Source organism: Mustela lutreola, chromosome 18, assembly GCF_030435805.1.
Source record: "Mustela lutreola isolate mMusLut2 chromosome 18, mMusLut2.pri, whole genome shotgun sequence".
Taxonomy (NCBI): domain Eukaryota; kingdom Metazoa; phylum Chordata; class Mammalia; order Carnivora; family Mustelidae; genus Mustela; species Mustela lutreola.
The window spans coordinates 41,096,920-41,109,085 of record NC_081307.1 but is presented as its reverse complement, the minus strand read 5'-3'; the positions used below and the strand labels follow the sequence as shown (position 1 = coordinate 41,109,085).

Sequence of the window (12,166 nt, the reverse complement as noted above, 5' to 3'; positions counted from 1 at the left end):
AGGTTAGCATTTGCAAATTCACTAAGTGAGATTTTCTTGTTGCCTTGACACTAGCCTTTAAATACAAACCAATAACTGCCAGAAATTTTTATAAAGAGAAAACCTATTTCCTTGGTCTTAAAAGGAAGTCTCAAACATAGAAGAAGGCATAGCTGTGAGTAATAATGGAAAGTTCCAGACACAAGAGCGGCTCTCTGTAAGCAGTGAGCTCAGCATCGGCCTGTCCGCCGTGGGGTCCCCGCGATGGCGGGTTGAGCAGCCTGCGGCCACATGTCGTTCGGGACACCAGCAACCAATGAACCAGTGAACTCTGCGTCAGGAACTAATGACGCACCGTGCAGCGGGCGCCTGGGCAGAATCAAACAATATTCAAGACAGAAGCACCAGCAGCAGGCGTGGGCAGAGGGCGTGACACCGCAGCGAGGGTCCCCCTTCTCCACAGCCTGAGCTCCCGGACCCTCCCAACAAGCCCCTGACGTACGTCGGGAGGGATCCGCTTGGCCTTCATAGTCGAGGGAAGGAAGTGTGGATCAGGCACGTCGCGGCTCGCGCGGTTTCTGCAAGGCCGCGCACGGACGAAACTCCGACTTCAGACCCAGGTCCTCTGGCGTCAGATCTGCTCTTCTCGACGTTCCTCCCTCCCTCCTCACGGGAGCTGAATCACTTCCGGGGACGCTGGTGGAAACACTTAGTTTGCATTTCTGTCACCGCTCCTGCGGACGGCGAACACAGGATGAGATTTGTGACATCCTTGAGAAGCAATTTCCACCTTCCCCCGAGTTTTCTTTGTTCACAACTTCAAGCGGGTGACAGCGAGGATTTCTCCGGAGTGCCCAGACTGGACCATCGACTGAGACCAGCCTGAACTTTTCACAGCGGCTTTAGAAACATCCTCCATCCTCCTTTGCCTAAAATGCCCCTCCAGTCTAGGACTTCTTTATTTAGAAATTTAAGGCTTTTATGCCCGCTCGTTTCGGCGGCCGCTCATCCCCTGCAGACCCTGTGCCCTGGCTGATGTCATGTTCTGTTTTCTAAGGGGGCGGTGGAGCCTGAGGTCCTCTGGTATCTCGGCCGTGTGAGCCAGCGATGGCCCTGCTCTCTGTTCTGGAAACAAACCAGGGCAGGCTCTGTGCTCATGTTAACTCATCACGCAGTCGTGGAGATCCGTGGTGGATGTTTAAAATGCTTCTGTGTGACACAAAGTACCGTATACACGCTTGGGTCGTGACATCTCTGTGCTTGAAGCTCCACTGTATCACCGCTCAGATCTGGGGTGCTCTGTCTCCCCTCAGCCAAGACTTTCTTGCCTTTATGAAACGAGCTTGATTATCAGATTATCAGATTATCCGATTACCTTCCTTGGAGAACCGTAACCAACACCCAGGAGAATGTGGAAGCTTTGCCGTGACTGTTCCCCTGCTAAACCCTCTCCGGGGCCTGCCTAGATCCTCTGACCCAAATGCTATGAAACTAAACAGCACTTTTCATATCTAATTTCTAACAGCTTTAGGAAGATTTGATTCCCACACCATGCGATGCGTCCATGGGAAGCACACGATTCAACAGTGTTGTATATCAGAGCTGTGCGGGCCTCACTATGATAGCTTGTAGAACATGTCTTCACACCGAAAAGAAAGCCAGACCCTCGGGCAGTCAGTTCCCGGCCCCCAGCAACCACGGATCTGCTTTTCGCCTCCCTGCGTTTGCCTGTCCCGGCAGCCACCTGCAAACGTGTGCCTAGGAGTGTCCACACCATGTTTAAAGTGGCTGTGACTCAGTCAGTATTTAATAATAATAGATCCCCGATGGATTCCGTACTGCATCGTACTGTACATATAAATATACGATATTGATATAAAAATCTATCCCTTATTTTAAAATTTTTCTTATCTCCATTCATTGATCTCTGAAGGCTCGCAGACACATACTTTTGTGCTGAGAGCAGATCTTTTCATCTCTCTTGACACATTACATCTGTTAATACGGAGATAGCAACACCCGTACGTGGAGGGTAAGTAGTCGGAACTTGTCCTGAACACCTTCTCTTTGATTTTTTGAGCTCTCTGCTTTCCTTAAAGTGTAGTCTAATTCATACCCCTCACAACATTGCCACTTTCCTTTAAAACACATTTCAGAAGTTGAACTGTAAAGCAGTTGAAGTAAGACAAAGACAAGATTTTCAGGAAGACATTGGATCTCTTTAAAAACATCCTTCAGAAAATCGAATTCCATTAAAATTTATGGGCAGCATAGCCGGCTCCTTGAGGACAAGGGGCAATGATCCCATCAACTTGTTTCTGTGATAGGCACCAATAAATGCTCCTTAGATAAATGACTCATTTTGCTGGATAAACCTACTGGGGAGAGCATTTTAACGCTGGAGAAGAAAACTTTTTTAGGGGCCCATTCAGCTTCAGTCCTGCCTGAGTTTGGTGTTCGTACCCCTGGGTCCCTCTCTGTTGACGCTGATCCTTTGTACAAGTTCACTAATCCTGGCCTGTGTTTTGTGTCTCTTGGGAAAAATAAATTATGGGAAATATGTTATAACCCATTGAATTTAAAAAAAAAAAAAACCTCAGAAATGTTAAATTTCAAAGAATTAAATTGATATCTTCTATTCTACTTGTATTCAACACTTCCTGGTAGAGATATAAGTAGTGAGGCCAACTTAAAGACTTTGAGCAAAAATGAACCCAGGGGAGCCTTTCAGCAGAGCCGGACTGACCTCAGAGACACTGTTCCCTATGATTCCAGGTGTGGGCTCTGCGGTCACTCTGAGCACTGACAGCCTGGGGTGCACAGCTCTGTCGCCACACGGAACGCTCATGAGCGTATGCAAATTCTCCCGGGACTCACAAAGGAGCTCTACAGTGACTCTTTAAGTAAGCAGAAAGGAAGCTTATGAAAAGAATATGGGGCATGTCTGAGAGTCTCCAGGAGGGGAAGAGAAGCGGGTTTGAAGGCTCTGCAACCAGGGCATCAACTCATCTCTGAAGTAGTTTCGTGAAGATCGTCATGTCCAACCCCGTTGTGCAAAGGCCTCATAGTTTTGACACCCATGGGCAGGCCACAGGCAGGTATGTCTGAACTGCTGTGTAGTAGTTTTTTAAATGAGTTATTAGGTTTAGGGATTAGGGGCGCCTGGGTCACTCAGTGGTTAAAGCCTCTGCCTTCGGCTCAGGTCATGATCTCAGGGTCAGGGGATCGAGCCCCGCATCAGCCTCTTTGCTCAGCGGGGAGCCTGCTTCCTCCTCTCTCTCTCTCTCTCTGCCTGCCTCTCTGTCTACTTGTGATCTCTGTCTGTCAAATAAGTAAATAAAATCTTTTTAAAAAAAGTTTAGGGATTAAAGTCTAGCAACTTGTGTTGTCTTAAAAATAGCAAGATATCGGGGCGCCTGGGTGGCTCAGTGGGTTAAAGCCTCTGCCTTCGGCTCAGGTCGTGATCCCAGGGTCCTGGGATCGAGCCCCACGTCGGGCTCTGTGTTCTGCGGGGAGCCTGCTTCTCCCTCTCTCTCTGCCTGCCTCTCTGCCTACCTGTGATCTCTGTCTGTTAAATAAATAAAATATTTTTTTTTAAATAGCAAGATATCTAAAACATGGTGAATATTAAACTTGGGGAACAGTTGGGGCTTTCCATGGGTCCATCCTGTGAATGTGCAAATCCCCGCATCCACAGTTCAGGATGACCCCCTGGCACAGAAATCAACACTCTTCAGAGGAAGATAACAGGATCCAGAGTCTCAGTCAACAACATCCATTGGACCTAAGGAAGATGAAAGAAAAAGCCATGCAAAGTTGTACCAACATGAGGCTCACTAGCAAGAAACACATGCAGATGAACCTGCCATGCCCCAGATGTTTGGATGATCCAAAAAGAACTTGAAAGCAGCTCTTGTAAGGGTCTGTGTCTCACAGGAAAAGCTGGTCTTGGTGAGTGAACAGACAGTGGGAAGAACCAGCTCACCTTTCAGAAACAGGAGCACCTGATCTGAAGTGAGAAATTCACTGCTTAAGGGCAGACTGAGAAAGCCGAAGGGGAAGTCTTGGTATTTGGAAACAAATCAACGGATATAAAAGCTGAAGAAAAGAGAGGTAAAATGTTGGAGAAGAAACAGCCTCAGTAATGCACAGAATAGCGATAAGTGGACTGGTGTATGTGTGATTTGAGCACCGGAAGGTACTGTACGACACCTAGAAAAGCTCATCACAGACCTGTGGATAAATCATGGGTCAAAGACGAAAGTCGCAAGGGAAATCGTAAGTTGTCCATAACTGAACAATGGTGGGTACCCACATGTGCAGGTTTGTGTGTGCCGCTAAAGCAGCCTCCACACGCATTAAGTGTTTCTGTTAGACAAATAGGCTTAGGAACAGCAATCCAGGCTGTCACCTTAAAGAGCAAAGAAACGAGAGCAGATTAAATCCAAGCTAAGGGAAGGATAACATAGAGGAGAATCGGTAAAATATAAAATGACCAATAAAGAAAACCTGAAGAGCAAATATTGGTTCTCTGAAAAGATTAATAAAGTTGATAACCCTTAGCAAGACTGACCACTTTAAGAAAGGGGAAGCGGAGAACATACATTTTACAAATATGAGGAATAGAAAAAGGAGTGATTACAGATCCAACAGAGATTAAAAGGGAAAACTGTAAGCAAATTTATGTCAACAAATTCTACAGCTTCTATGAATTGGACCAATTTCTAGAAAAACATACCTACACAGAAGAACTAGAAAATCTGTACAACTGTATTATGGACTAAAAAGATTCAAGTCATTGTTCAAAACATCCTCACAAAGAAAACTTCTGGCTGCAGTTGTTCGCCGTGAAACCCCGTTTAACGTGTAAGGACGCTGTGACCCCATGTGCCCAGACGCAGTCACCCGAGGGCGGGGGAGCAGGTCCCGCTCGGCTTGTTTATGCGCCTGTGTGAGTCCGGTACGGAAACGTCACCCAAAGAGGCAATTACTCGTTGTTTTAAATGAACAAAATATTAACAATCCAAATCCAATAATGCATAAAAAGAACCGAGCACAGTTTCTTCGTGACCAAATAGACTCGTTCCCGGGAAGCACGGTTGATTGTGTCCATCAGTCAGAGAGGGCGGGTGCCGGGGTGGCCTGGTCGCCAGGCAGCTGACGCTGGGTTTCGGCTCCGGTTGGAGTCCTGGGGTCGCAGGTCGGTCCCGCCTCGTGCTCAAGGTAGAGTCTGTGTGGGGATTCTCTCCCTCTGCCGCGGCCCCTTCCTCTGCTCACCCGCTCGCTCTCGCTCTCCCTCACTCAATTAAGTAAATAAAATCTTTTAAAATAAATAAACAAATAAGGAAGTAAGTAAATAAATAAATATCAGTGAAGGGATCCGCCACATTAGCAAATGGAGAAGAAACGTGATATCATCGTATCAAAGCATGCGGAGAAAAGAGAGCTCTCGGCAAACCCAGGAGGAAAGGGAGCTCCTTCAGCTGGAGGAAGGAGGAAGCGTGTTTGCATGGGATGTGGAGCCCGCGTAAGTACAGAGATCATCTAAGATTCGGTAAAGGCTGGGCCGCCAACCTTATCATTCCTTATTCACATTAGAGTGGACAACAGCTGAGCAAGATAAGACAAGCAAGATAAATAACTAACATCGAGATTAAAAAGGAAGAACTTTACTCTGTTTATTCTCAGACAACAAGATTGTTCACACAGAAAACCTAAGGAAAGTACGGAACAAATACTAGAACAAATCATGGCATTCACTGAGGCCAGGGCGCTAGCAAAATACCCAAAACCCAACTGTAGTTCTTCCTCTTTTTGTATAAAGATTTGTTTGTTTGTTTGTTTGTTTGACAGAGATGGGGAGAGAGTGAGCACAAGCAGGGGGAGCTGGAGAGGGGAAGCAGTCTTCCCGCTGAGCGGGGATTCCCCCCGCAGCACTTGATCTGGGGACCCTGGGACCATGCCCTGAGCCGAAGGCAGACGCTTCACCAGCTGAGACCCCCAGGCGCCCCTTCCCGACTGTATTTCGTTGGACCATCGACGGACAGCTGGAAAGCGCACAGTCCGCAGTCCGTGCTTGCTGAGCCCCGTCACCCACTCCCCGCGACCTTCCCCTCTGGCAACAACCGGCTCGTTCTCTGTACTTAAGAGTCTGTTTCTGGGTTTTGTGTGTTTGTTCCCTTGGTTTTTTAGATCCAACATATGCGTGAAACCCTGTGCCATTGGTCTTTCTCTCGGCCACGTACTCCGCTCAGCGTAACACCCTCTCGGTCCGTCCGTGTTGTCGCAAATGGCGAGATTTCGTTCTGTTCTGTGGCTGAGGGTCAGCACGGCCTCCCCGCCCTCACCCTGCACAGGGGGTGCTTCCATCTCCATCCAAACCCTTCCTCTTGGAACCATGAGGGATTTGGAAGACTGTTGTCTAACCTCCAAGTCCTTGGGGTTTTTCCAGAAACCGTGCTGTGATTGATTTCTAGCTTGATGTCGCCACGGTCCCACAGCACACGTGGCATGATTTCTGTTCTTCCGGAATTTGTTAAGGTCCGTTTTAGGGCCCCAAGTCTAGTCTGTTGTAGTGAATGTTCAGCGTGCGCCTGAAGACACTGTGGGTCGGGTGCTGCTGGCTGGAGACGGGCTGCTTGTAAGACGGCGTGAATTTGGTCCAAGGGTAAGCTGGGCTTCTCCGTCCCGGCGCTGGTGATGTTTGGGGCCAGACAGCTGTCTCCTCTCGGGAGCCCGCTGTGCCCGTCTCTCACTTCGACCATTAGATGCCCCCGCCCAACCCACCCTGCCCCCGGACATGGCCGAGGGTCCCCTGGGTGAAGGACCCTCTTCCCCATCCTGGGTGAAGAACCACGCAAAGAGAACAGGTCTGCACTGCAGAGGGACCCTCAGCGTCACAGGCGACGCTTCCGCACATCCAGTGACCCAGTAAGAACTGGAGATGGCAGGCCGCGGAGTGAAGGAGCACGCTCCCATCTGACAACGGATCTGAACCCACGGAGACGTCCCACAGAACAAAAACATGAAGCCAGATAACCTAGCCTTTACAATGGGGCAGCTGGAAGGTCGAGTCACAAAGGAGGTTGTGCAGGTGGAATGAAAAGCAGAGCCGCAGGGACAGCCCCGTCACCCCCTGCAGTTAGGACGAAGGACAGCATGCGGTGGGGTCACCGCGCCCGCAGAGCGGACTGGGCTGTGCGCCGCAGCTCTGCCCTGCCTACACCAGCTTGGTTTCCATGGGTAGAAACAGACTGTGTATTTATTGCTGTGTTCTGGGATTTCTATTTTGGACGGGGGGGATCTCTTTTTTATTCTCTTTAAAAAGGTTTAAACAGTTGAAATGTTTTGTTAGGACAAAATCTTACAGGGAAAAATGGGCTGCCCCCTCCCTATCAGCTTCCTGCTGGACAAGACATCGCGACCAAACACCAGAGTGGCTGCCCTGGGTCCCCTCCCCACATCCAGGCCTTCCGAGGACGAAGAAAATGGGTGTTTGTCACCATTAAGCAAGCGCGCCCCACATTGGGCACCCCCTAAGCCTTTCGTGTTGAATATTCAGGAAACACGACACATTAGGTCCTGTTACTGCGAGCCGCGCTTTGCAGACGCCCACAAGGAGCAGAAACCTGTCTGCGGGGACACGGGCTCGAGTGGGCGGGAACAGGCTGCCCCCGCCGTGTGCTCTCCGCGCCAGCCGCGGAGTGCACCGCGGGACCCGTCACCTGCCACGGGGCGGGTGCGCGTGCAGAGCCGCGTTCACGTGGGGCGCCGGGAACACGGGGGGTGCCCAGTGTGCCTGCAAGGCCGTGTTCACGTGGGGCGGCTGTCCCCACCACCCCCTGGGGTCTCTGTCCCCCAACATCCTCTCACTTTCTAAAAATACAGTGGTTCATCCCCCAAACTCATGACTTTTCTCAGAAAAGTCTCTTCTTCATGAACAGATTTGATGAATTGTTCAGAACGGTCACTTGGCACTACCATTTTTTTTTTTTTTTACCTTTGCCACCATCTAGTTCTGCCCCAAATCCCCCAACACCATTTCCCCCATGGGGTGTGTGACCCTGATGGCTCTGCCTGGGGCCGCTGCCGCCTCCGCTCTGGGCTGTGCGCAGGTGGCCCTTCCTCTCCTGCCCTCCAGCTCACCTGGGTTGACCAGCGACCGCGCTCCGTGTCCCCCTTCGGTCTCGGGGCTCAGGCCTGTTCCGGGGTCCTGCCCCTCTGACGGACCATCCTAAAGACAGGAAACAGTCATGACTGAGCTCGGGGCCAGAGCCTGTGCCCCAAGCAGGGGAAGACACGGCAGCAGACACACCTCCTAACTCCTCGTGCGGAGCAGACGTGGAGGGTGCCTGTGGCTCTGGGAGGGACACACTCGGTGCGGATTTCCCCTTCCCGCAACCCGCGCAGTGCTTACCGCTCCTCTACGGCGCTGGAGAGAAAGGCCTGGGCTACTTCGTCGGGGATCCCGAGTCTGCTTACGGGACTGGCGTCGCTGAAGACAGGGCCTGCTTCGCGTAGACTCGGTTCTGTCCGTCCGTTTCACGGGGTCGGACGTCAGGGAGGAGCCCCTGAGCCCGGGGTTCAGCCCACAGACCCAGGGCAGCCACCGGCAGCAAAGGATTCAGGGGTGGGACAGGAGGGGACGTGGGGGGAGCATGAGGACTCCGAGAAGCCGCCCCTGCTCCCCCGCATCTCCCTCTGGCAGCCTTCGACTCGGGCCTCCACACTGGCGGGACGGGCCAGCAGGGCTGCCATTCAGAAGGGGAAAACGGGAAAAAAGTATCTTTGTGTTATTCTGGAAACCTTTCTATGGTTTCCTTTTCGTATTCTCTAAGCCAGGGCAAAACTAGACATGAAGATGTGCTTCTCCCCCCGGCAACCAGGATCCCAAAGCAGGAACTCTCCATTTTCGGGAATAACCACGGGGCTTTGAGGGGCTGTCAGAATGACGTGGGATTCCTAGGATGGTTTCTGTCCTGGAGTGAGGGTCCCAGGGGCTTGGGGATGCACGCTGTGTGCCGGAGAAGGAGCCCGCCTTCGGCTTTGAGCCCCAGCCGTGCCCCTCAGCATCAGGTCTGATTTTCAGCCTCCAGATGTGTGATCGGCTTGGACAGCTGTCTCTCTGGGACACGGTGGTATTGAGAAACGCTGAACGGTTGCCAAAAAAAATCCTCTCAAGTCTAGTGAGGCTGAAGTTAGGGGTTTTTTGAACTATTTAAGATACATGAAATGAAGGGCCATGTATCTCTCTGCTTCTCTGACTCAGCAGCTGCAATCTTGGGGCTAAAAGCATGAATCTGGGATCTGACTGGCGGCACGGTCTAGCTCTGCTGCACACCGTGTGTGAGCTGGCACCAGTGACTCAGTGTCCGGTTTGTGCCACGTCACATGCTTCCGGGCGTATCCAGCACAATATTGTAGCAAACGTGAGCCATCATGAGTCAATGTTTCAGAGGAAAAAATGTGTTTAGCTTTCTACAGTGACAACTGCTCCGCTTTGGAGGAAAGAGATCACGGGGCGTTAGGAAACATGTTGGAAACATAGACTTCCTCGGGTGTGAGTGCCATCCAGAAGCCACCAAAAGGGTCACTTGCTTTCATTTTGAGGACCTCTCTTCCCTCACAGCCACCGAGCTGAAAGTGTGGAGACAGAGACAGACCCAATCTTTCGGGGGCCCCAAGACCCTTCATCTGAGAACGCGGGGACGGCGAGGGGTGGTATTAGAAGGGAAAGCTAGGATGTGGCAAGAAAGTAAGAAATCGGCCCCGACTGGCAGAAATGCGAAGTGTGACATGAGCCATTTCAAAACAACGCAAGGAGAGGGGAGATGCAGAGATTTTGCATTTTTGCAAAGTCAGAAGTGAGGCCAAAAGCCCAAGTCAGGGGTTTAGCTGGAGGGTTCCAGGCTCCCGCACACAATGCTGGACTGAAAACACGCAGACCCTGGCTGTGGGTGGGGGCCAGCTACACACACACACCTCACCCACTTGTGCAAGCCACCCCAAGCCCCACATGCAGCCCAGTCCAGGACGCAGTCCGTCGGCATCTCACTGCTCCCTTGGACTCTGGCCACTTCCTGCGGCACTCAGGACGGGTGACCACGCCTGAGGCTTTGCCCACCTGTCTTGCCTGGCTAGTCAGGCCTGGCCCTGCCAGCCTGGAGCTGTGGGATCAAACCAGGAGTCTAGGCGAAGAGTCCCCACTCCCCATTAGATGCCCAAATTACAAAATTAGAACCAGCTGTATGACAGCTAATTTCTTCCTCTTTTTGTTTTATTTTGTTATCAGTGAAGGGAACTGAAAATGTGCTACATACCTGGTTTTAAAACAAAAATGGACATGATATGTGAAAGTAAGTATTATTAATATTGGCAGAAATACAGACTTTAGGGGCACCTGCGTGGTGCAGTGGGTTAAAGCCTCTGCCTTCAGCTCAGGTCATGATCTCAGGGTCCTGGGATCGAGCCCCGCGTTGGGCTCTCTGCTCATCGGGGAGCCTGCTTTCCTCTCTGCCTACTTGTGATCTCTGTCAAATAAATCTCTGTCAAATAAACAAATAAAATGTTGTTTTTTTTTAAAGGAAGAAAGAAAGAAATACAGACTTTATATCTGTAATAAATGGGCACTGCTTACTCAGAACTTAGAATTGAGGCCAAGTTTCTCTCTGCTAACCCATTTTTACAGAAAGAAGTAAATCACAGAGAAAACAAATTACATCAGGAATTTACTCCGAAAAGCAAGTAACAAACTTGAACTGGCAACAGAGTCAGACTTGGCAACCGAGTACTTCCCCCCATTTTTACGTCCAGGCCCGTGCACTGACCCTGTTGGTGTTCCCACTGCGACCCAAACTAGGAGAGAGGCTTCACTACATCTGGTCCTACAACTGCAGCTTGGGATCAGATAAAATGAATATTTACTCTGTTATCAAAATGTGGTCTGCAGAACTTGAAGCGGAATTCAGCGGACCAGAAGTTTAAGCTAAGTGGACCTTTCTGCCCACCACAAGCCCTCACGGGCTTCCCATCTTTAAACATGGGGGAGCATAGCATGAAGGGGGATCAGAGAATGCTTGTTTTTAAGGGAGTTTGCAGGAACGCAGCCAGTGTGAGGGTGAGGTGGGGTGGCCTCCCAGCCTGCTCTTTCTCTCTGCTGCAGTGCGTGACCCGCGCAATTGTGCCTGAGTTACAACCAAAGGCAAGACTTTTGGCCTTCCTTTTGTTTTTCTGAGTGTGTAAAGTTGCCAAAAGCTAACATGATTTTTGTAAGATTCTCAGGTTTTGGGCTTAAATTCAGAAGCCACGTCCAGTGCTGTGCTGTGTGAGTTACAGTGCTTTTCGGCACATTTCGTGAACGTGGAAGGATCCTGACTTCGTTACCTGGCCACAAACAGTCAGGTTTCAAAGCAGCTTTGTAAACAGCATCCCCTGTCACTTCTGACAACTTTGCATTTGTAACTGAGCCTGTGGTGTGGACCTAATGCTGGGATGTCCACCAAAAGACACACATCCAGCTGGAAACTTCCCAACGGCCTCTTGGCATGGACTGGAACGAGCCTCTCTGCTCTGCCCCTTCTGTGTGCATGTTCACAGAACACCTTTTCTCTTCATTTCTTTTCTCTTTTAGCCAGAGCTACCTGCAAGCTACAAGCGACGTGCCTGCCGGCCACGGCCTGGACCCCTCAGCCAGCTACAACTCCCCGAAATTCCGCTCGCGGAACCAGAGCTACATGAGAGCCGTCAGCACCCTGAGTCAGGCCAGCTGTGTGAGCCAGGTCGGGAATGCCTTCCCTCCCCTCTCCCTCGGGTCCGGTCTCTAATGCCGCGTCCTCACAGTGGCCGCTTGCTGGGGGCAAGGCCATGAGCAGAAGGACGTTCCTGCCTGGAACCGTCTCTGACCTCCCCCCGGGAACCCTGGAACCCTGAATGGTGCACACCTGCGATGGCGTCCCCGCACACTGGCCTCCTCTGCGTCAGGGGTGACGTCTCAGCCTGCTTTGCTGTCTTAGCTCAGACCGTCTTCCTTCCCCGGGGGGGCGGGGCCGGGCAGGTGCATGACAGCCGGGGTCTGAAGGCAGCGGCTCTCCATCCCGGTACCCACTGGCAGCTCTGCAAACCCAGTAAGAGGAGGTGAAAATAATCCAGGGTGCAGAGCCGAGTTTGCCGGGCGCACAGGACCTGTCTC

At 51.1% G+C, this 12,166-nt stretch overlaps 1 protein-coding gene across 2 annotated transcripts in view; it reads left to right on the top strand.

Annotated features, from left to right (window-relative positions):
• The window catches only part of DLGAP2 (DLG associated protein 2), a 773,688-nt gene that overhangs the window by 701,077 nt on the left and 60,445 nt on the right, over positions 1-12,166 (top strand). For both annotated transcript variants that reach the window (XM_059156120.1, XM_059156121.1), the window contains one exon: positions 11,609-11,756. In XM_059156120.1, the coding sequence (XP_059012103.1) occupies positions 11,609-11,756 (148 nt within the window). The remainder of the gene's footprint in view (positions 1-11,608; positions 11,757-12,166) is intronic.